General features: G+C 32.6%; 1 protein-coding gene across 2 annotated transcripts in view; it reads left to right on the forward strand.

Annotated features, from left to right (window-relative positions):
- Window positions 1-24,833, forward strand: part of LOC129219317 (calcyphosin-like protein) — a 147,884-nt gene that overhangs the window by 28,842 nt on the left and 94,209 nt on the right. For both annotated transcript variants that reach the window (XM_054853667.1, XM_054853668.1), the window contains exon 2: window positions 2,838-3,025. In XM_054853667.1, coding sequence (XP_054709642.1) covers window positions 2,877-3,025 — 149 coding nt within the window. In that variant the 5' untranslated portion in view covers window positions 2,838-2,876. The remainder of the gene's footprint in view (window positions 1-2,837; window positions 3,026-24,833) is intronic.

Here is a 24,833-nt window from a genome sequence, read left to right on the forward strand (position 1 = left end):
GACGTGTGTGACTTTTTGACGCTGTTTCTTTGCAAACAACAATAAAAATTTCAATGAAGTTTTTAAAATGTGTTTTATTTCCTTTTAGTATGATAACGAAGAATATCAAGGGTTATTTTAATGGCAATATTTTTATTGTGGATAATTCTAAATTTCCTCATTAAATTTTAAAGCAATATGTTTGTGACCCAAAAAATGAAATAATTGGAATGAACTGAAGCTTTGAGAGTAAAATGAATCTCATTTTTTTGCATGTGTATTATGTGTTTCATGGGTTAATATTATTTGTAAATATATTTTTTTAAGCTCTTACGTTTCCAGTTCAAAATGAATAAATACTCTGTACAAATGTGCCTGAAAAGTATTACGAGTGCGGTCGCAAGTGAAATTTTTTTCATTCAAAAGTCATTTTAGTACAAAAATATGGTTTATTTAAGTCAATTTCAAATCACGTAAATTAAAAGTCCCCAAGATTGATGACTAGGGGCTCTCAGATAATTGAGTATTTTAGAGGAATGAATAGTTTAGAGGAATTCATTTTATAGGTGATTTTTTTAATGTCATTCGAGGGGCAGAGAGTTGCCCTGTAGGATTCCAGGGGGATGGGCCATCTTCTTTGGAGAGATGGTAACCTTTGTGGTAAGTTATGTGGTTTGGATTTTTCCCATCCATATAACACCAGAAACCTACTTGTATCTCGGTAACAGCCTTTGTTTTATTTGGTCAATCATCAAAAATCACTATCAAATCTGGCGCAGATCATCTGCACGCCATAATTTTGCCCTTCATAACTGACATGACACTGGAGTATATTTTGCATTTTTGAACAGGTTATCTTCAAGTTACTACCAACTTGATTGAATAAAAGTACTTTGGCTGAATGTGTAGGATCCTTTATAATATTAAGAAAATCAGTTGATGGCTGAACGCATTTATCGATTTACTGATACTTTTCTGCCTAAACCAAAGATTTTACCTTTTCTTTCACTGTGTTACTAACCTCTTTGCCATGCATGTGGATAACAAATATTTAAATAAAATTTTTCTTTAGATATGGAAATAATTTTCCTTTGGTTCTATTCTCTTTCTTAAAGTACAACGCTTTTTAAGCTCATATTCATACATTAATAATTATTTGATTTTTTCGCTGACGCATAGTTTTAAAGTCAGCACACAATATTTTTTGATGAATCATTTAAAACAACCTCACCTTAACTCTCAAATGTAAAGATCCAACATTTGAAGAAAAGCATACAAACACGTTACGTGTGTTACCTCCTTTATGAAGCGCTAATAAAAATTTTCTACCAAATGTAGAAAGATGAACTTCAGTTATCTGACTAGCATATCAAGTTAATTTATTATATGAGATATTTTTCTTTTAGCCCGCCAATTTAAGTTAGGACAAAAACTGTACTACTTTACGCGTTACGTGTATTACCGAAAAAAAATATGATCTGAGTATTTTTAAGGTTGAAAGTTTATTACAAGTCTTAATTTTAAGTTTTTAACTCTGAGTTCTAGTAGAACATTTGTTTTAAAGTTATTTCATAAGTTTTTCAAGAAAACATTAATAATTAAGAAAAATATGACTTTTAAATTTATCTTTATAACTATGCATTTTTTTTTTTGGTGCTGTCTGTGTGCTACCAAATATGGCCAAAATCTGACATAAAAAATGCTTTTATCATTAAATTGATGCTGAAATTAAAAGCAATAGATATTTTTTAATCTAAAAAAGGGATTTGTTTTCAATTTATGTGAAAAATATATTTCAGTGTGTCAGGACCACTTTTCGTGGAATCGCCCACTAGTTTATCAAGTCTACTAAAGCTATAATGCTCATTATTAAGAAGTATATCTTAAAATGCCGAGGAGAGATTTTTTTTTCATAATTTTTTTTCTTTTTTTTGTCTCTTGCTACTTGTGAATAGGTTCAAAATTCTATCAATTTTTGTGTTTTTTGCATCTAATCACTTTCCCCTTTCCCAATGATGAAGTTTTTGAAGAGTAATGAAGTATTTTATCGTTAATGTTTAGATGACGCATTTTCACAATGCGCACCAATTGCTATTGAGCATTTTTATGTTTCCCTAAATCTGATATAATCATTTTCACAATTTTATAAACTGCAAATAATCCCTAAAATTCAGTTCAATAGATGTTTTTTTTTCGGTCATTTCTTATCATTTTTTAATGATAGGCTTTGAAATAAATTTATCAATTTCCTTCCATGTCTTAAAACACTTCAAAAACTCGATCGCATTATCTGTACTTGTTTTACATATTTGTTTTGGACACGTTTCAATATGATTGAATTTAATCTGACTAGTTTTGGTCTGATTAATATCAATGTGAGTAATTTAGTCTGGACTAAATTAATCTTTTCTCGGAGAGTAATCCAATTGTTTTGAGCTAACGTTGGCTATCGTCTGAAAATGAATTGAGATAGATTGAAATCAATCTAAACTAAATTTAAGTACAGATACTGCTTTAGTGGATTGAAAACACACTGGTGTGTGTATGGTTTAATTTCTAATTTTGCAAATCATGTCCTATATTTTCTCTAAATTGAAATACAAAAACGAAATCCTTATCGTTTCAATTAATTTTGTCTCCCGTAACAATTAACTATGGAGTAAAATGTCCTCCATTTCCAGAGACCATCATATAGAATATAATCAACATTCATGTAGACTATAATGCGGGAAACTTGTTTTTCCATTCCAATAGAAATTAGAAATCCCTCCCATAAATAGGAAACAGCATTCTTTATAAATAATCGTATCTTTCACCTACAAAAATATTAATGTTTTTTTTTTCTTCTTTTTTTGTAGATATGCATTTATTGGTGTAATTATTTCCTAATTGACATCATGTACCGTCCTATGTCAGCTCAGACCAGGAATGAGAACTTAATGCGTGCAAGTGCGACTCGTCGCTTGGCAAGAGCTACGGATCCAGTGGAAAAACTTCGTCTTCTTTGCTTGCAAAGAGGATCCAGTGGAATACTCGGACTAGGCAGGTAAGAAAATTAAGTTGTGTGTGGGGGCAGGGGAGAGCTTTTAATTTGTTTACTGTATCTGAGAAATTTGTCTCACTCAAATTGAATTCAAAATTCATGCATCAAGCTTTCACTTGATATTGTACTTGATCTTACAAATTCGTAGTTTTAACCACAAGTCGACGTTTTCAACAAAGATTTCAAACGAAATGTAACAAATATGAAAACCTTAAGAAAATAAAACTCAAATAATATCAATATTCTTTCTTTTATCATCATTTGGGTTTGCGTTTGTTTAGTCTTTTTCTCAAATGTAGTTCAAGATTAGCATGTTTTAATGATTCTTTTAGTTTACAAATCCCCCCAAACGTTTTTGAAAAAGATATTTGACAAATATAATATCCGACCTGCCTTTTACTTGTGTTAGAACCGTCTTCTACACGTTTCAATATATTCAACTAAGACAAGTGAATTTGTAATTGTTATCGTTCCTTTTAAAATGTTCACTTTTCGCATATAAATCAGTCAGTTATACATTATACGTAGCACATCCTAACCTTCTCTTTTAACAGCAAGCACTATTCAATCTTTTTTCATATTTTTTAGCACTATCTTCTTTTTCGTATGCAATAAACCGGGTGCTGCATATTAATATAGGGATGCGTTCCACGTCTCCTCGTACGCAGACAGTTCTTACATGAGGGAGGGGGGGGGGGGCAGCTTCCACCTCACTTTCAAAAAAGTAAAGGGTCTTTTCCCCTCCACGTATCAAAGTTCAAAATTAACGATTGGTCGAAAAATAATAAAATCGATCAAATCACATGTTCAAAGAAAGAAGAATTGATTTTAAGAATTTGTGTTCCATATTTTTTTTATGTATTTTATTAAAATCAAAATGGAGCTTTGAAACGGGAAGGGGAGGGATGAAGGAGGCTACTATGTCCATCTGTCTTGATTTTTAAGATCATGTCCGGATTTTGTTTCGTTTAACCTGAATGACGTTAAAATTCAGTTATCCAATTCAAAAAAAAAAAAAAAGTGCGTCACGGGACGTTCAGCAGAAGTGATAACTTTCATAGGATTAAATTATTATCGTTATTTAATCCTATAAAGTAACAATTGGTTTATGGTAGCTATAATAAGCAACGAAATTTTTGCATTGCATGTTATCTAAAAATCTTGCAAATACTGCATCAAGTACAGTTCCGTGACTTGTAGTGGTTTCTTCTGGCTTATTAATCATTTGTAACTGTAATTTGGATTGTAGAAACGATACTAAATTTTTAGCTCGATCAGAAGCAAAATTAACAATAAAATCTCCGGTTAAAATTAAAGGAATTGTATAATAATCGTCATTAACTAAAGCAGAACCTTCTTGTGTATAATTTAAAAGCTGTTTATGAATAAATTGAATAATACTTGAAATACTTTTGTTTGGAGATACAGTAGACCCTCGTTTTACGTGGGGGTTACGTTCGACGGAAATGCCACGTAAATCGAAACCGCTTAAATTGATACCTAATAGTAGCGTTAAAATAGGGGTTGGGTTCCGTAGATAAAAAAATACTTCATTCCAGTGATGGCTAATTGTATCATAGTTTAATATGTACTTATAGCGATTTTTATGCACAACATGCATAAAGAAAACAAACTAATTTCGTGTTCTGTTTATAAAGAAGAGCTGGCTATGATAGTCTTTTGGCAGTCATTAAGAATTTTTCTCTGTAGTTCTTTGCAGAGCATTAACGCATCCATGATCACTTGCGTCATTTCCATGATAGAATGTTCTTTCACTAACAAATCAGAAAGATCATTTCTATTATCTAGGAATGGCTCAAAATTTTCAATGTGAACGTTTTTGGTTGTGTGTCACCAAAGTCGGTATCCTCGTTCGTGTTGGTCTCCTTTGTCACTTCTAAAAGCTCTTCCTCCAGTGAGTTCAGAACTGTGTGAGTTTAATAACTTTACTTCTGGAAAGAGCTCTGGAACCAGTAGCATAAAATGTCTCCAAGGGCCCAAGTTCGGTTATTAGCACGCCAAAATGCAGTTTATTACGTGTAATCTGCAATCTTTAGGAGTTTGGATTTTATAAGAGAGGAAAATGTTTTCGGTTTGCAGTGCCGCATCAGTGTAAAACCGAAACGCATCCACGTAAAATGAAATAAAGGTATCAAATCTTAAACCGCGTATAATCGAAACCGCGTAAAATAAACCCGCGTAAAACGAGGGTCTACTGTATATATATGTTGGCAATAATAATTTGTTGCTTTGCTTCATTGAGACATTCCACTATACACATTTCACCAATATCGTTTTGTGTAGCCGTATTAAAGCTTGTACCATTATTAACATGTAATCCTATATTTGGGGTGACGATATTTATGCAATCAAGATCATTCTGATAAACTGCTACGCCTACTGCTCTTATATTTTTGACGCTTTAATTGCACAATAAGTTTAAAAGATGGAATAATTTTAGTATCATCATTTTCAAGCCATGTTTCACATAATAAAAGAATATTACAGCGTTGAGAGACCGAATCAATAAGATTGAGACTATGAGCTTCAAGGCTTTGACAATTAATTGAAAAAAGTGACATTCCTCTTTTATTTGAAATGAACTCAACGATACTTTGATCAATCGTTATTAATGCGTTTAGAGATAATCTTTGAAATTCTTCTCGTAATGCTGTTAATGACGTATCGTTTCTTTTTCCATGGTAGAAAGTGAAATCACTATTCAGCGTAGTAATGAAGAGACCCTCAATTGTAGGAACTCGAGATAAAGCAACGTTAAGTAATTGTTGTGGGTGTGATTTTTCATAGTCATAAACAACGACTTCCGTTTGAATAGCCCCAAAATAATGATAAATATTGAACGTTTGAATACGCAAGAGAGAGAGAGAAAGGTGCTTGATAGTTAGATTTTTTATTAAAAAATTTTTTGAAAAAAAAAAGAACCGACTTCAAAATTGCTGTAAATGAAATAATTTTATTCTTTGATCACCATTCAGGCTACTTTTAAACATAAGTTTCGATGTCGGCGCAAAAACAACACATTAAATGATGCGTTGTTTCTAAATATTTCGTTTATCAGAAAAAAACACTCAAACCCGCGGAACATTTTAGATTTTACTCTATGATGAAGAAATTAAATGTTTATTTAGTATTTTTGTTTTCTTGGCCGTCCCCAACCCCCGCGTTACGGAGTATGCGGTGATGAAGTTCGTTTAAAATATGTACACCATATCACAGTTCACAATCCTAAATGAAGCGAGATATTTTTAGTATAACTAATCTCAAAAATGTTTTTGTTTTGAAAATAAATTTAAAGATTAAATGGTGTTTTGAATATATATTGTTTACAATATTATTGGTATTATATTATATTATTAAACTCACCTTTCGTTAGCAGATTGCGTAATGTTGCGACGATCATCCATCTTCTGTTAGTTTCATTACTTTTTCTACTATCACTTAACGCTTAAAGCTGACCCAAAGAGCAAAGAAACAAAATTTCCCCGACCATGCGCGCTTCTGTCGTAAGCGCGAACGAAAGGAATGCCAGACGAGAGTTGCGCCGTTACGCGCGTTATGTCACAAATCGGTTTATCCTCCCATAAGAAGTTCTTCATAAGAAGTTCCTTCAAAAAATCAGTTTTGGGGGCACCACCAACCTAACTTGCTCCGCCCCTTTCCGTTCCCTCACTTACTTTGACACCCCTCCCCCACACACTTTTTTCCCCACCAGCCTCCTATGCTCTCGTGAATGTGAAAATTTCGCCTTGTGAAATAGAGTATGTACTTCTGGAAACGCATGCAAAATTATTTTGGACGCCAATAACCATTCCTAAAGTTTTAAACAATTTCTTAACATTTTAAGATCATTTCCTTTACTATATATATATATATATATATATATGAAAGTTAGCAACGTTGATCACCATTATACTGTACAGTATTGTAAAAGCGCATGATTAGTGGTCAGTTGGACAGCCGGACATAAAGTAGGTGAAGGTCGTGTACCTTTGACAGTTTTTTTTTTTCATTGCTAATTTTAGGCATGCTAACAAAATATAAAACAAATGGTTCTTGATTATACGAGTCCTTCTGCTCGTTAGCTTTCTATTTATTTTTGAAATTTCGAAAAATTTTGATTAGTTGATTTTTAATGAATGTTTTTCTAAAGAGTGATTTTCAAGGTACACTCAAGGGCATGCGTTTTTTTCAGTTGGGAAATCGAAGAAAAGTGGGGAAAAGGTTCCCAAAAAATGTTTTCCGTAAACTTTTATTTCAGAATATATTTATGAGTAAGAACTAAATTGCAAACAACAAAAGACATTGAACAATACATTGGATCACAAGAAAGTTTACATTGCTGCTATTTACAAGTCTTTAGAATAAATTTAACTTTCAATAGAACTTTTAAATTCCTTACGAGAAACTTAATATTGTATTCATAACAAAGTCTTCTGTTTATCACAATACAGGCGTCAAAACTAGACTGAAACTTGAATCTGATTATAGTAAAAAGAGAAAAATGAAGTCTACTTAACTAATAGAAAATTAAACGAAAATCAGCATTTGTTACGGAATAAACCGGTCAATCACTTTTTGTGATTTTATCTAGTATTAAAGCTAATGAATATTGATCCCATCAAAAGTAATGTTAAATTGGATCTCATCTCGCCAGTGGACAAGAGGATGGGGTAATACTTTTATAACATTTGCAACTCTCACTCTACAAATGTCTTCAATCGAAAGATATATAAAAATATTTTTCTGCTTTCGTAAAAATTTCACAGTCATTTGCTCGTTCTGGTTAGCTTCAAGCACCTGACCCTCGTTAAATTTAGGTACGTTTGCAGTCAAGAAAGATACTAGAACCCGTTTGCCAATGTTTTCTGCTGAATTGATTAGGTAAATCCCACTCCCCCTCGATCCATTCGTCCTGAGCCTGTGCTTTCTGACTTTTTTCTTCTGAACTTTCCTCTTCGTTCCTTTTCTTTGATCTCTTCTTGTCACATTTAAGCTTTTCCTTCGCTACTTGGTCTTTTTTCTTCTTCAAACAGCATTTTCTGGCTTGTGAAGCTTTCATCGTATCATTTTTATCGGGTATATCAGTAAGGATTCTTGCAGTCTCCCTCCTGCAGTCGGGTATATCAGTAAGGATTTCTCCAGTCTACCTCGTCTATTTTTCCTATTTTTTGATGCAGATGCTCTTGATAGGGGGGCACATTTGAAGTGTGCTTAAAAGTTGTAGTTATGAAGGTGTCTTATACCGATGTGGTTGTATCTTGAGCACCTACTTAACCACCTGTTTTGGATGGGCAAGGTACAAGTAAAATATATAAACAAGGTACACGAAAGTGACTTTCAAAATATTTTTCAAAAAAACAAAAAAATGTTGTTAAGAAAACGGAAAACTCGATAGCACATCATGAAGCGCGCATTTCAAAGTGTCGAAATAATCTAACACTGAAAAAAAAAAACCTTTCCTCTCACTAAACAACACAGGTGAATGGGCGAGAAAAATTTACTTCCTAATACCACTAGTCTTGTTTCTCATATCACTACACAAAACTGAAATGGCGACCGATGGAGCAACTAAAACACAGGAACAGGGTTGCCACAACATGCATGTCCATTTTTCCGCGCACATACGAAGTTTCCTTTCCAAATGACAGAGATAACCCAAGGTACACGACCTTCTTCTATAGTATGCAGTAATAAAAATAACGTTCAGCAATTTTATCGTAATACTGTCCTGTATAGTAATAATAATTATAAATGTGAAGGATTTAGATGATGATAGGTGTTCTGTGTGTATAGTTGAGAAGCTTGTGATTAGCGTTCTTACAGAGTCTACACATCAGGCAGTTCGTCTGGAAGAGAAAAAAGACAAAGTGACCACTGGGCAATTGAACTTCTGCTTTTAGGGGAGATTTTTTTTGTGTATCAGACCTATTTACCATGAAGGATATTATTTTTGGTCCCCGCAGTCTTTTCAGGATAAAGTAACCAATCTTCAGTAGCCAATCACGAAGCCGATACTAAACTCCTCACTTCCTTTGAGATAAACCTGATGGTGTAGGAAAGGAATTCTCGTAAACTCTGGGATCTGTTGAAAATCTCGCTTAATTTTCATTTCGCACAGATAGATCACATCGTAGTGCGAGATCTATTGTACTAGATTTCAAAGACATTTTTTCGTCAGCTTTTTTAGAAACGTTCAAAAATAATTCTTTTATCAATAACTTAAATGCTTGGACATAATTTAGGAAAAATTAAAATAAATATATTTTGGAGAAGTCTAGAATGGACATGGCTTAAGAGGGTGTTGTTTTCTTCTACAGTAGCAGCTTCAAAGCACAAGGCAGGATATACGTTTGTTTGTCTTTTTGCGATTCCCAATCGAATCTATAGCACCTTCAGTCATGACATTTAACGCAGAGCTAATGGAGGTATCCACCTTGTCATTGTTACTCTTTCCACATTTTGATATTAAGCTATTCAAATAAACGCGTAAACAAGGACACGAAAAATAACATTTTTCACATTTATTTCTTTATTTTAAAGCATCAGATTTTCTTTCCAATAATCTGCGGGGTAGGTCGAAAATTTAAAAAAATAATAGTCTGCAAGATAAACAGAAAGTACTCAGAGAGATTAGTATTGGACCCAATGCACAAATTTCTCTGTCTCAATTCATCCAAAAAAGAGGGATGGACCTAAAGTTGAAGCATGGAAATTCTGTTTCCCCATTACCGCAACTGAGGATACTTTATTTTATTTCCATACTAGCCGCCTTCGGCGACCAGCTGGTTCGCCTTCTTACGCCATTCACCTTTATATGCAAGCAGCCACCTACGGCGGCTGTTTGTCTAACTTGTCATTTACCTTTGTACTTGAAGTTTGCCGCCTTCGGCGGCTGTTTAAAACAAATTTGGCTGCAGTATTAATCAATCCATCTCTATCTTTTTTTGTGCCATTCACATTTTTGCGCCAAGATTGCCGCCTTCGGCGGCTATCTACCTTTACGATCAATCTCTAAATTTTCTTTTACATCTCTATATATTTTAACCTCCCCACTCATTTCCTAATAAAAACAAAGATCACTCAAAAAACCGCTTTTTTTTCTTTAAGTAGAACAAACAAAAAAGTTATCTCCAAAACTCCCCGTAGTGTGCAAAAAGTAACAAAGTAAAGTAAGTGACAAAGAAAAAAAAATCTCGCTGTTTTTATTGAATTAAATGCGCACAACTATGAAATGTAACGTAACATCGAAACAGCATAACGTCCAGCTTGGGGGGGGGGCGGGGGAGGAGAGATGGAAAATAAAATAAATGCATTCCCTAAATTAAACAAAAAAAAAAAGAAAGAAAGAAAAAAAGCTGCCGGAAAAACACGTGGTCATCACGTCATAAAATGTAGAAGTAAGCTATATAGTAAAAAAAAAAAAAAGATTAACATTGTTTGCGATTAAGATTCCGTCGTAAATATCGAATCGAAATCCAAGTAGTGACGTCAGAGGCATAGAAGATTGAAGAATGCGTTTTTCGACCGATGCGTAGAAAGATATGATGTGTTCAGCATTAAAAAAATTGTTAAAAAAAAAAAAACTATTGCGTATTTTTAAGAACTTTTTTCTTCTGAAGAGGGCAAAATGTTTTTACTATTACCAACTTAAATTTTAGAAATGAGGCTTTGATACTTCTCGCAGGATGATATTAGAAAAATGTAAAACCCAGGAAAAAATGCAAATTGAAGGTTTTTTCAAAAATTCATAAAAAATACAAAATATGCTCTATCTTCAAAATTTTTTCATTCATCATATTTAAAATTAAATTTCCAACACTATAGTACAAAAATATTTGTGTGGTGCGATTGGTTCGGGGTCTGTGAGGTAAAAAGTACTAAAAAGTGCAAAAAAACACATAAAACATTAAATAACTTTTTTTCTAATTAAAATATCAAAAATCGAAGCCCGAGGTGCACTTCTTCGGCAGAAACTGTACCTGTATACCAAATTTCATCTTTCTAGGCCTTACAGTTTTCCCAAGAAGCGCGCCACACACACACACACAAACATCTTATTTTATTATATGTATAGATTTTTATTTATTACTTTAAAGTTTGATCTCAAGTAGCGAAAATACAGCTTTCAGTACTTGAATACTTAATATTTTGAACTACGGACCTAAGTACTCTCATTCAAATTTCTAATGATCAGGGAAGGAAAGAGGATTTGAGGAAGAATAGAAACAATTACGTAACGGCAACTAGGCTAAATTATGTATATTTCTGCTGATGTGATTCGGAAAATGAAAAACCATATTACCAACACAAACAGGAATAGCTCTAATGGCAACTAAACTAAATTACGTATCTTTCTGATGAGGTACGTTTAGAAAACTGCAAACCATATAAACAACGCAAACAAGAAAAACCCCTTTTGCTAATTAAATTAATTTATGCTTCTTTATGCTAATGTTCGTTTAGAAAAACATTCAACCAACTGGAACAGGAGTAGTTCTGGTGGTAACGAAATTAAATTATGCATATTTCTGCTGACGTACGTTTGAAAAATTGCAAAACATGTAACCAACACAAACAGGAATAGCTATAATAGCAACTATAATAAATTAAAACGATGCATCTTCCTACTGACGCACGTTTGGAAAATTGCTAATCATATAACCAACTCAAACCGGAATTGCTATAATAGCAACTAAATTGAATTATGTACCCTTTTTGCTGACGTAAGTGTAGAAAATTTATGAAAAAATATAAAAAATAGCCATTACTCCGAATTTTTTTCAAATTGGTATTACAAATTTGAGTCATTTCCAAAATTATTTCTCTGCCCTTGAAAAATCAAACTATTCTATGTAAAGAGAGAAGATTCAATGTTACTTTTGCGAAATCTGTGTCAGACAATTAAGTCCTAGTGGCTTTAACCTCACGAGGATTAATATATCTATATGCTGCAATGAATGAATCAGCATCGATCCCCCAAAGACTTATTAAATCTGACAAATGCTTTGGGAAACTATAAAGCATATCGTTTCCACGAATATAGAGCAAATTTATCCCGCTATAACTGCCGGTATTCCAGTACCCTTCGATGCATCGTTAATGGCTTTAAATTTAAAAAAAAATCACATTTTGTAAGCATGTGTCAAACACCTTGTGATTCTTTGCTTGCCCGGTGGGTAGTTCAGAGCCCTACTGTGGAGACACACCCCTTCCTGGATTACTGCCAACCTTACTTTTTAAATTGATCTATCTTGTCATCGCAGGATATTAATTTTTGGAGGTACGATGCAGAGGGATTCGCCATAAATCCATTTTTCTGATAATTCAGCAGAATTTATTATACTTTATGAAGAATGTGTATCCGTTATTCAAAAAATTTCGTAGAAATACGTTGAACTTTCATTTATTGACCGTTTGCTACTAAATATTTCAAGCATTTTTAGCCTCTTGGTATAGTGCTGCGAAGTAAACATCTGTGGCTCGATAAAAACTTCCCGTAGATGTCGTTTGATATTGGTCGTCATTTTAAATTTCAACAAAAGCAAGTTCTTTTGTCTTCATGATCCCAGTTTTCATAAAGCCCGAGAATATTAGGATAGATGATTTTGTAGCGGCTGTATTTTTTTGATTACATTTAACTGTTTGGTAACAATGTAAATTACCGGAGCAGCGTTTAGCAAAAGTTCGTCGGAAACGCTTCAATTCATTTCGAGGATTCTAAAAATAAGGAACTACTAGCTGATCTACTTGAAGCATTCGCTCTCAAAATTTGTGGCTCTGCTGTAAAAGTACCGTAGGTATTAGGTAAAGGTATATATTCGCCAAGTAGAAAATTACCGAACTCGATTACCCACGAGCAAACTTAGATAGTGCATAAACCTTTCAGAGTTCTGTGTACTTATTGTGTGTATAAAGTTTTAAGACGTTATCAAGACGTCAAGACTCTTTAAAAGAGTTACTACGTAGGTATTTAATTTTTAATATTGTTAGCCTACTAGGAAATAAGAAAATCATAATGAAACATGTATTACGCAATGAAAAGTTAAACAATTAAGATGTCTACACGAAACGTAGTTCTAAGTATGTATAAAGCATTGAGACTGCTCATGTTAAAAGAGTTAAGTAAAGTACTGAATAGAAGTATTTTTATTTTGATAAATTTTCCCGCAGCGATATTACTTTTGCCGTCATTAGTCCTCTTTGATGATGGTACAGGCCTGCCTTTCAGTAATGCAAGCAGAAGTATGCAGTCGATTCAAACGAATTCCTCAGAAGTCTGTTCATCTATTTTTCGCACATAGCAGTAAAAAATTCTTTAAATTATGCCGTATTTGTGAAGTTTGCTGCCGTAAAAAGGAAGTTACGGCAACCCTCAGCAAACAAACTTGAGAAATATTATATATTATCCAAAACCTTTCGTTGAATGTAGAGTTGCATGGATAGTAGGTTGGTGTAAAACCATTACGGCTTAAATTTCCCCAAACAAATCCAAGTTGGTCAATTTTGTCGCACGACTCATTTTTTACTTACTGTAGAATGCGTTCCATGTAATTCTGGCTTGTGTAGTTTCACATTTGAATCTTAATGTGTTATTTTTTCTCACTAACCTAAAACAGCTTTACAGGGCGATTCTGTAAGAAAATGTAAAAAAAAAAAAAAAAAAATTTAAACAAAAAACCCGACTGCGTAAAAACCAAAAAAACTGAAAAGAAAAAAAAAGCCCAATAGTTTAGAATGTTATTAAGTACTACTGAATAACTACGCCATTGAAATAGTTTTATAATCGACACACACAAAAGACACATCATAAATTCAAAAGCAGAATAGAAAGATCAACAGTCGGGGCCCATTCAAATTTTACGGGGTTCCTTGATTGGTCAAAAAGGAATGGGCAAGGAACCGTTAAGCTACGTAAAAAATAACAGTAAAGTTACAAGAGATTTTTTTTTTTTTTTGCAGATTTGAAAGTTGCAGCATTTTTGTCCCTCTCTTCCATCATCTGTTTACAACCATTTCCACTGCTTGAAATACATATGTTTACTATTTGATATATTTCCTCGTTTAGGATACTTTTTCAGGATATTTTTTCTTTCGTATTCGTGGCATTTTCTAGAAAAAAAAACACAAAATTAAAAAAAAAAAACTAGATCAACAAAAGTTAATGATTATTTTCATTTCTTAATAAAATATGTATTGTATTATTTAGACAGTTATTAATTATTTATGTATATAGTGCAGTATTCATCAATTTAAATAAAGTGGTAAACATGGTTTTTACTCGAAAATGTTTTTTTAACATGAAATGATACGGAAGGTTTCCTGGCACTAGCGTGCTTAAGTAAGCTTTTGAAAAAAAATGAAAGAAAGTTTTTGAATTAGTTTCATAATCTCTATTTTGGTTCATGGAAATCCTTCTTTTGTAATGTTGTATATTACCACATTAGATTATTTGAAAATATAATTTAGGTAAACATAATAATGTATACTAACTCATACAATTTTGTAAAATTTAGATCATTAACGTGTTTTTTCATTGCTTAACCGAACAGTTAATTGTAATAAACAACATTAAGAGAGACTAAGTTCTTCAATAGTTACTCATTTAGAAAACCAAAAAGAGAGCAAAAGAGAATAACATCAGTTCTGGAGTTATGGGTCATGTTCCATTCCTCTCTTAATGATAGTGTCCCATTCCTCCAGCAGAAGGACTTTCTGTTTTTTTAATACTTCTAACATAAAGCTTGGAACATTCAAACCCAATTTGATAGTTTTTCAATGCTATATCTATGATTTTTTTTGTTCAATTATAACATTTTTATTTCACCTAAAACGCAACTGGAAAAATGAGGTGCAAATTTCTTCGAGGTATAAAGTACTTCTGATGTATAAAATTAAGGTTTTTTTGTTTCCACCACGAACAATACCGAACTTCGTTCAACAATTAGCACCAAGAATGAGTCTATGGGTCAAGTCTAGTGGAAAAAGGAAAACAAGTCCTAACATCTTATTTAGACATACTTGCAGGCGTCCTTATCTTCCCGAATTTCTCTCATTGTTTCAATAACGGGTTATGTAATCGATAAAAACAAATACAAATACAAATACAAATGTGACGACCAGCAACAGGCTCTGGGCCCAGCTAGGCTGGTCCTAGTCAATTAATTAGTCCCCAATGAAGATCAATGGCCCTCTTAAAGCTATCCACTTCCTTGCTCATTACCGCCTCTTCCGGTAAGCTATTCCAAGTGCCCACGACCCTGCTAAAGTAGTAGTTTTTCCTGATTTCCAAGTTAGCCTGAGATTTAAATAGCTTAAAACAATGACCCCTTGTCCTGCTTTCCCCGCAAAAATTTAATCCATCTACATCTTTTATTTTGATAAATTTAAATAACTGAATCATGTCCCCTCTGACTCTCCTTTGCTCCAGGCTATACATGTTAAGCCTATTAAGTCTGGTATCATAATCTAAATCTGAGAGTCCCCTTACTAATTTAGTTACCCTTCTTTGAACCCTTTCCAATACAAAAATATCTTTCTTCAGATAAGGCGACCAAAACTGAACAGCATACTCCAAATGAGGTCTTACTAAACTCCTATATAAAGGCAGAAGAACTTTCTTAGATTTGTTTGAAATAGATCTATTGATGAACCCAAGCATTTTGTTGGCTTTGTTACTAGCAATACTGCACTGTTGACTAAACTTGAAGTCCTGATTTATAAAGACACCCAGATCCATAACATTTTCTGCCTGATTTATGACTGAACCCTGTAAACGATATCTCATACGCTTATTTCCATGACCTAAGTGTAGCACTTGACATTTCCCTACATTAACTGCCATACCCCATTTATCTGCCCACTTAGTAATATGATCTAAATCCTCTTGCAGCTGTTTTACTTGTTCTTCATTTTCGACAATCCCCATAACTTTTACATCGTCAGCAAAACAATTTATGCTTCCAGAAATATTTTCATTGATGTCATTCATAAATATAATAAACAAAAGAGGCCCTAAAGCTGATCCCTGAGGAACCCCACTTAAAACATCACTCCAATTAGAATGATTTCCTCTCACAACTACTCTTTGCTTCCTACCAGTAAGCCAATTTCCAACCCAAAGTAAAGTTTTTCCTCCTATTCCAATGTCAGCTAACTTGCTGAGAAGAGCAACATGCGGTACCTTGTCAAAAGCTTTTTGAAAATCAATATAAACAACATCCACACATTTTTTGTTATCCAAAGCTGAGGTAACCTTGTCGTAGAAATGCAATAAATTAGTAGTAAAGGATTTACCTTTCCTGAAACCATACTGCAAACTAGTCAACAGACTATTAGTCTCTAAGAACATCATGATCTTAATTTTGATCAAAGTTTCGAAAATCTTACAAATCACCGAAGTCAAACTTACAGGTCTATAATTCCCAGCAATACCTTTAGACCCCTTCTTGAAGAGTGGCGTTATGTTAGCCAGCTTCCAGTCCTCTGGCACCGTCCCCGAGTTATAAGAAGCATTGAAAATATTCAAAATAACATCCACTAATTCCTCTGCACATTCAACTAAAATTTTTGGATAAATATTATCTGGTCCCGGAGCTTTAGTTGCTTTAATCTTTTTCAAATGAAATAAAACCTCCTCCCTGGAAAATACAAAATCCTCAAGCTGTATAATAGCTTGTGAACAATTTTCTTCTGGAAAAAAAAGAAAGAAATCTGTTGCAATTCAGAAAACAATCTAAGAAATAATTCAAGCTCGAGACAACATGACGCATCCTTCAGACAGCTTATCGATTGGTTGAAGGAGATAAAGTACAATTTTCGAAAGTTGATTAACATTTTTGTCTGTCGAATTTTGTCTGCAGAAAATGACCTATTTACCGTAAAATATCTCAGAAAATATCTCTTTAAAGAGAAATACATTTTCAGAATATGTTGCTGTAGAGGAAGTTGAAAGTAAAATCGTCCAAATAATGGACAAATACAGTTTTCAATCACAGAGGACATTACAAATTGCTTATATACTTTATATACTCAATTCAAATTCTAAAATGAAACATAAAAATAAAAATGTTTAATAATGTGTGTGTCATCTATTTTCCAATAGGTGATCCCACAATCACGTGTAGGACAATCAGAATAATTTTTTACTAACATTTATATGCGTTTACCAGTTATTTAGAGCTAAAAGTTAACGATTTGTGAACGTTGTGAAAGTATTTTATGTGATTTGTGATTTTTTCCCCTTAACTTCTCTTTAATTGTTTTTTTTTTTTTTTTTTTTTAATGAAATATTGCTGTTACTTGCGGGACACACGTTTGAACTTCAATCTTAAACTTCTCAATTGCAGCAAAAAATCCACCGAATATATTGTATTGATGCAACTGCAAACTGTTTATACATAACAATTGTATTTTTTGTTTTTTGAATAGTATTAGCTTGTAAAGAAAAGCAGACTCATTATTTTTTAAATAATTGTCACGAGTGGGACACTATGCGATTTTCGAAAAAAATGTATCTACTTTCCATCCTTCTAGTTGTTCCCCCTGAACAGGGCTTGTCTTCATAAATAACAATAACCCATTTTCTACTTTTAATTCTTCACTGGACAATGGACATTAATTTTGTTGAATTTTTCAAATCAAGTTTGAAACTTTATCCCCAACGGAAGCAGGTTCTACACATTATGCACCTTCTTTTGCACTGAATTGTATGGAAACTTGATATTATTTTGATGGTTCTGGTGTTTTTTCAGGGGTTTTTGCTCCATAATTTTTCTTCACTCTCATCTTTTCCAATGTTGAATTCTTTTGCGCTTGGTTTGAAATTGCTAAGTTAGCAAAATCTTTGGCAGATTGAACTGTGTGCTTTTCATTTATATACTCATTATCTTTTGACGAAAAAGTATCTTTGAGTCACCCCTCACGTCATTACCTACTCCTTTTAAATAAAGAGTAACAAAATACTTCCAGGTAAAAAGTTTTTCTTCATACTTTTTTGAAGATTACAATGCAGTTTTACCATGTATTAGAAGAGTAGGAGGGTCCATTACTCCATATAATTTATTTCTTTGAGGCATTTTCACATTAATGCTTTTTCTGCATTGCTCATAGTTTAAACGATTTATCGGAACTTTATCTGCCATCTGTTGCCGCTTATTTTTCTTTCACTCAGATATTCCTTTTGTCTCCTCTTTTAATTTTTTTTGTTTGTTTTTGTTTTTCTTCCAACTTTTCTTCAATTTTGTGTATTTTTTTTAAAGGGCTTTCAAGTAACTGATACCATGAGTTTTCCCAAGAAACAATTTTGGTTATGGCCAGCTATAAATACTTTTATAGACAAATCTTTTGACAAAAGAAAAAAGAACTACTTTACTAGAACTTGCTGATGACATCATAACACTCTAAAATCAATATTAAATTGAAATGCGAAAACTAAGAAACTATTAAAACAAAATCTGACATTAAAAACTTAGCTTTGAAAAAATAATTATTGCCATTTATTCTCAAATTTAATAGTTAATATATGTTTTCATTAAAGATATTTTTACTTTCATAACTATAAAGTTCCTGTACTTACGAAACAGAAGATTACAAATAAAACAATAGGAACACTCTTGTGCAGTGGCTCCCAAAAGTGTTCCTACACCTACGACTTTCAATGGAATAGGACCTTATTCATTGGTTAGAATTAATATTTCGGAACAGGTATTTAATTATAAGATCTATGATCAATTTTCAACAAAACTACATGACATTTTTTAAAAAATATTAAAACTTATTTTTTTTTTAAATCAAAAACCAAAAAGTGCCGCAAATTTTATCTCACAAAAGTCTTCGTACACTTTAAAAAATGTCTATAGACCATTGAATAATCTAACCTTTTATTAAGTTATTTTTTAGTAGAATATCATGCAGTATCAACAACACCTTTTAAACGTCTGACAATAGATTTCATTCTTTTTTCTTTCTTTTTTTTCGTAATTTCTGAGCAAGTGTTCAACCACACTTCGAGTCTTACTGTTTCTAGCTCTATTTTCGTTCCAAAACCGTATTTTCGTAATCTAGCCTCCAGATATCTCTAAATATATTACATTGAGTTTAAATCTGGAGATTGAAGGGGTATTTTCTAAACTTTAGGACAATTTTTGAGACACTACATGCAAACGTTGAAAATCGTGGTGCTTCTTATCGTTATCTTGATAAAAAAACAAAGTTGTTTCCGATAACCAAATTTTTGACTAATAGTTTAAAATTGGATTTTAAAATATTTAAATGAACAGCATGATTCATTATTTCATCAAAAAATTCCAAACTACAAAGTCCTAATGTTGATATGCACCCTCACACAAGAACACCTTCACCGTCCTGATTAACTGGTCCTACTAAGTTCTTAAGTTTAAATACCTAATTTTTCTTTCTATTTACAATTATACAACAATTTAACCAAAAAATGATGAATTTATTTTCGTGTGTAAGTAAGACGTTATTCCAAAACGTTTTGAGCTTATTTATCATTTGTTTTGCGACGAAAAGCCTAAGCTTTCTGCTTTTCGCACGGCCAAGAAAATTTATGCGAGAAGAGGTCCCATGTAATCCAGCTAATCAGAGAACTTGGCGAACAATTTTAGGTAAAAATTAAATGTAAAAATTTTCATTTAACTCTGCAGAAACTTTTATAGCACTCAAATGTGTATTTTTCATAATTCTTTTAACTGTAAATCTCCGATCACGCTTTGTCAACTTTGCCGGTTGACCTTCTCCAACCTTGTTTTCGGTCCGATTCTTTTCTTTTAAGCATTTTATCAAACACTTTACTACAGAATGGAATAAATTAACTAGTTTAGAGACATTTCAAACCAATTTACCGCTACTGTGGGGAAAAAATTCAACTTTCGAATGGTGTTTGTGGTTTTTTTCGAATACCAGCCATTTTAAAGTAATAAGCACAATATTAAAGAATAAATACACAAAAAATTAAAACCAAATGACCTTTATGGGTCAACACAATGCAAAAATAATAAAAAAAAAAACGACATATGATAATTTTAATTATGAATTTATTCGAAAATATTTGAATGTACGATGACTTTTGTGGCGTATCATTTCTCTGTCTCTTCATTTTTTGACCAATTTCAAAAAGAAGATCCGTCAATATTGTGAAAAAACTACAGAATTTTATTTAAAATGACATAGGAATGATGTGGAAAAGAAATTGGACTTCATATTTGAATTCAGTTTCGCGTTAGTTTGGTTTTACTAAAAAATTTCAAAGTGTACGAACACTTTTGGGAGCCACTGTATCTTTATTCAGAGACACTTTTTTTTAAAAATGTCTTGAACGCGACGTCACATACGAGACAACATTGATTATCTCATAACCAATTACTAAACTGAAATTACCCTAAAATATTTTCAAAGATCTTTATACATATTAAGGCTGCTTATCAGCCGTTATCATTTCAAGTTTTAGTTCTTTGTTTATTATCAATTTCAAAAGTTACTTTTATCTTGTCACGTGTGGGTCATGAATTTACGACAGTTGTGATCTGAAATAGAATAATTTATACTGCAGTAAAATCCTGAAAATAATGCATAAAATAAAAACGGTACTTATCTTTTTTTAAAAATCTAGCTTCGTACATGTATATATCTGAATCCAGATGAATGTGAAGTAAGATTACTCTGAAATGAACACGTTTTAATTGCACCAAATCCAGCTAATGGTAGCTATCTTTCAAACCCTGTTGCAGTTCAAAGAACCAAAATACCGGAAAAGTATAATTAGATAGAAATTAAATGAACTTTAAAAAAATAACTGTGCTGCTTGTATCGTTTAAACAAAATGTTTTTTTACGTTATAAAATATTTGGTTTTCGTGAAATGGCCCCGATTGGTCTAATTGACACAAAAGAGTGATTTTATTTTCACAATCGGTACTAAATATTTTACCTTACACTATAGTGCAAAATGATCATTAAGGCTGCTCTTCAGTGGGAAAGAAAAACGATCTCGCTTGAAAATGGGCTTTTTCTTTAAACGAAAGCAATGTTCAGCAGTGAAGTGATTGACACTTCAACAGCCAATAGAACGAGCGTTGGCCGATGAAAGTGTGGATCATGTGACCTGTCACATTTTGCAGGGGGACAGACCGGACGCTCCCCTGCTGTGCAAAGTAGTCGAAATAGGTAATAGCTGACGGCGAAATGAAACCGCAGCTTTTTACAGACCCTTCCAAGGAAATTCTAGTTCTTTCCCTCTTGAGTCTTGACTACATAGGTAAAAGAAAAATAACTCAGTGTAAAAGGCGCGGCATTTTGCAATCCCGCTTGTGATATTAATTTATTTGCATTCGCACTAAAATTAATTTTTGAAACGAAGATTTTTTTCCCCATTAATACGGTTCCTGATCTCATCTAGGAAAAATTAACGAATGAATGAATATTTGCAATAAATAAATTTATAAATTCGTTTTATTTTTAGAAAAATGTTCGTTATTGAAAATTGATAATATCAAAAAAGGAAGGAAAAAAAAGATAGCCTGCATGACCACACTGAATTTTAACGAAATGAACTCCAAATTCTAACCAAAAAATATTCTTTAAAAATGGATGATCCTACTTAATAAATTTGAAAAATCGAGTGCCGAATAAAAGTGGGGACTAACTAGTTATCGGTTGGCGAAATTCTTTCACTTCCTCTGCCTGTTTGCCACTCTCCCCAACCCCATCCGAGTTAGCAGAAAACATTCTTAAAAATGAAACTAGATCCTCTTTGCATAGTTAATACTTGATTGTACAATAAACATTAATGCCACTAATTAGTTACATTAACCTTTATTTGAACTGATAATATTTATATTTTAGTGTTAAATTAAATACTACTTTGTTGGTTAGTTACCTGTTTTACAAATGTAGTGGCGACTAGAAAAAAATGTGGCTACTATAAATACCTTTTCTCACCACTGGTGACCAGAAAATTCCCCTAATCTTTTTCTTTGAATCCTTTTCTTTTTGAAAAAATATTTATTTATCTAAGTACTATATGCAGATGAGAAGGCTACGATAGCATTTCTCAAGGGGTTGTTATGGTGAAAGTTCTTTCAAATTGAGCATAACAACGGCAAAGTCGCGGACGGCTACGGATAAGGATTTCCTGAATTTGAAAAATTAAAGATTTTTCTCTGATCTTTGTATGCAAGGGTGCTCACCCTGCTCCAAGCTCAAAGGCAAAAATCACTCCTTCCCCCACTCTCAATGTTTGTAAACTATCTTGCGTTGAAATTTTGCAATAAAACTAAACCTAGCACTTTTAGAGTCTCAGATTCCCAGTTACTAAATTCGGCAAAATACATGAGGTATTACATGCACTATATGACCAAAAGTATTGGGACACTTTCAAAAATTCACAATTTTACGGATTTCTCAAAAAATAAAAGACCAATTGCTCTCTGCTCTGTAATTTTTTTCTCATGAAAAGTATACTCCAGACGTCAAATCCAATAACAATTAAGTCTGCTATTCATTTAGGGGACCAGCAACAAATAATCTGTTCTTATCATGAATCACTCTATAACGATGGCAGGAAAGTGTTGCCAGTTTGCTAACAATTCCTTACCATTCGTCGCCTATCCTAGAATTATAGAAATTCGGCTCATTAGATTGCTGATAACTTTTTAAAATTTAAAGAAATTGCGGTGGAATTTTTTTCATGGATTGTAGGATGTATCTGAGCTTTGAATTATGAACGTTATAAATTGCTATCTTTCGTGTCTGCGCAGTGAAAAATTAATAGCTTTAACTGTTCATATTTCAACAAATTTTCAATATTTTAACTTCAAATTTTATTATTATGTTTCTCTAAAATGCTGTCAAATATTTTAAAAGTTTAGTAACGTTTGACGAAATACTCTGCGTAATATAAGGCGAAAACCTTCAAAAAAATTTTGCATTTTTGAAAGAAATGCTTATATTTCCATGGGTATAAGAGATACTTTCACAAAAATATAAAAATAAGTTTTTGATAGATTTTTAACTCATTTCTGAAAATTATAGCTTATTCCCAGCAATTTGCAATGAAAAATTATCAAAAAACTTTTTTACTCAATTTGTTGTCGGTCCCCTAAATGAATAGCAGACTTAATTTTTATTGGAAAATGACAACTAGAGTATACATTTTATGCGAAACAAATTATAGAGCAATTGGACTATTATTTCTCGAGAAATCCCTAAACATGTGAATTTTTGAAAGTGTCCCAATGCTTTTAGTCATATAGTGTATATAGTGCTTCTACTTCAACACATTGAGTTTTTATTAAAATTTTCTAATAAGTCTTGTGAGTGTCTGATCCTCGTTAGTTGTCATAATAAATATTAAGGGTTGTACTTTTTCTCAGGAGGCACGAAAATATTACCTACATGTATATCTGCCTGAAAAAAAAAAAAAAAAAAAATCTCGAAATACTTAGATGAAAAAAAATCTCAACGCCTCGCTCTGCCAGATTTTAAAGTTTTTATCGCTCTGCCTCGTTTTCATGCATCTTGCATTTAATGAATCAATAATAAAAAATAAAAAAAGAGCAAGAAACAGATTTGCAGGAAATACATAAAGTTGAAACAAAAATGAAAATGAACAGCTTACATTTAGGAAAGCAATTATAGGTACAAGTAAGGGTTCACAATTAAAAAAAAAAAAACAAGACAAACTTTTTCTTTTAAGTTCTGTGTTACGCACTTCTGTGCCGAAAAATTATCGTATCCTGTCTTCAGTCACAGAATAAAATGAATGTTCTAATCCAATGATTATCAAGTAATTTTCATTCGTATAGAACAAAAATCTTTTTTGAGATCCCACATTTTCCATTCTATTGACTCCTAGTAATATGTAAATACAGCGAGAGAAAGGATTTAGCTTCTTGTTTAGGAGAGGGAACCATTTCTATATTTAATTAACATGATCTTTATCGTAAGCATACTATTTACTCAGAAATACTCCCTATTTTCCCAAGCACTCTGTTTGAGGGCTATGCCTTTTAATTTTCTCGAAAATAAAAATTTTCAAAATGCACTTTTAGACGATCTCTGGTAGTATTTGGAAGTAAGTAAGAGGTCCTGTGATCTTCCACCAGCAAATTTTTGAACTTGAAACGCCAAAAACACAATTTCAGGTTCTTCAATTCTGTTAGGAAACGGGGAGTTCGGAAGCTTTCCCCGGAATTTTTCGAAATAGTCTAAAAACGCAGTCTTAGTGTGATGTTGGGGGGGAGGCAAAATTTTAAAAGTGTTATAAACATGATTGTAGGCCATCTTTAATAACGTTGGGGACATGCAGGTTTTTGAAATCCAAAAATGCAATTTTAGACGACTTTTTTTTTTTATGGTCAAAGAAGGACTTTTCACAAACTCCCTTCCCGAAATTTTTTGAAATTAAAGCCATAAAAACGAAATTTAAGACGATCTTTAATGATGTTTTTTTAAGGGAGGGGGGGGGGGTGCTTATGTGACCTGAAAACCTTTATGCCTGTAATTAATTTTTTCTACATTGTATTAAAATGCTGATCTAGCTTCTGAGAATGAAAATAGAAAACAGTGAAAACTTGTAACCCCCATTCTATATTGTTCACATTTTAGTTAGCTTTGTCGGCAACATAAGGCTGAAAACGTCATTAAAACTAATACATACAATGCTTAGTAATTCTACCACGGTGTGTTTCTTACATTAACTGAATCATATTAAATTGCTAATATATTTTTCATGATTTTCTATGTGTTTAATGAGTATGTTGGTGTACGGAATG

Source organism: Uloborus diversus, chromosome 3, assembly GCF_026930045.1.
Source record: "Uloborus diversus isolate 005 chromosome 3, Udiv.v.3.1, whole genome shotgun sequence".
NCBI classification, from domain to species: domain Eukaryota; kingdom Metazoa; phylum Arthropoda; class Arachnida; order Araneae; family Uloboridae; genus Uloborus; species Uloborus diversus.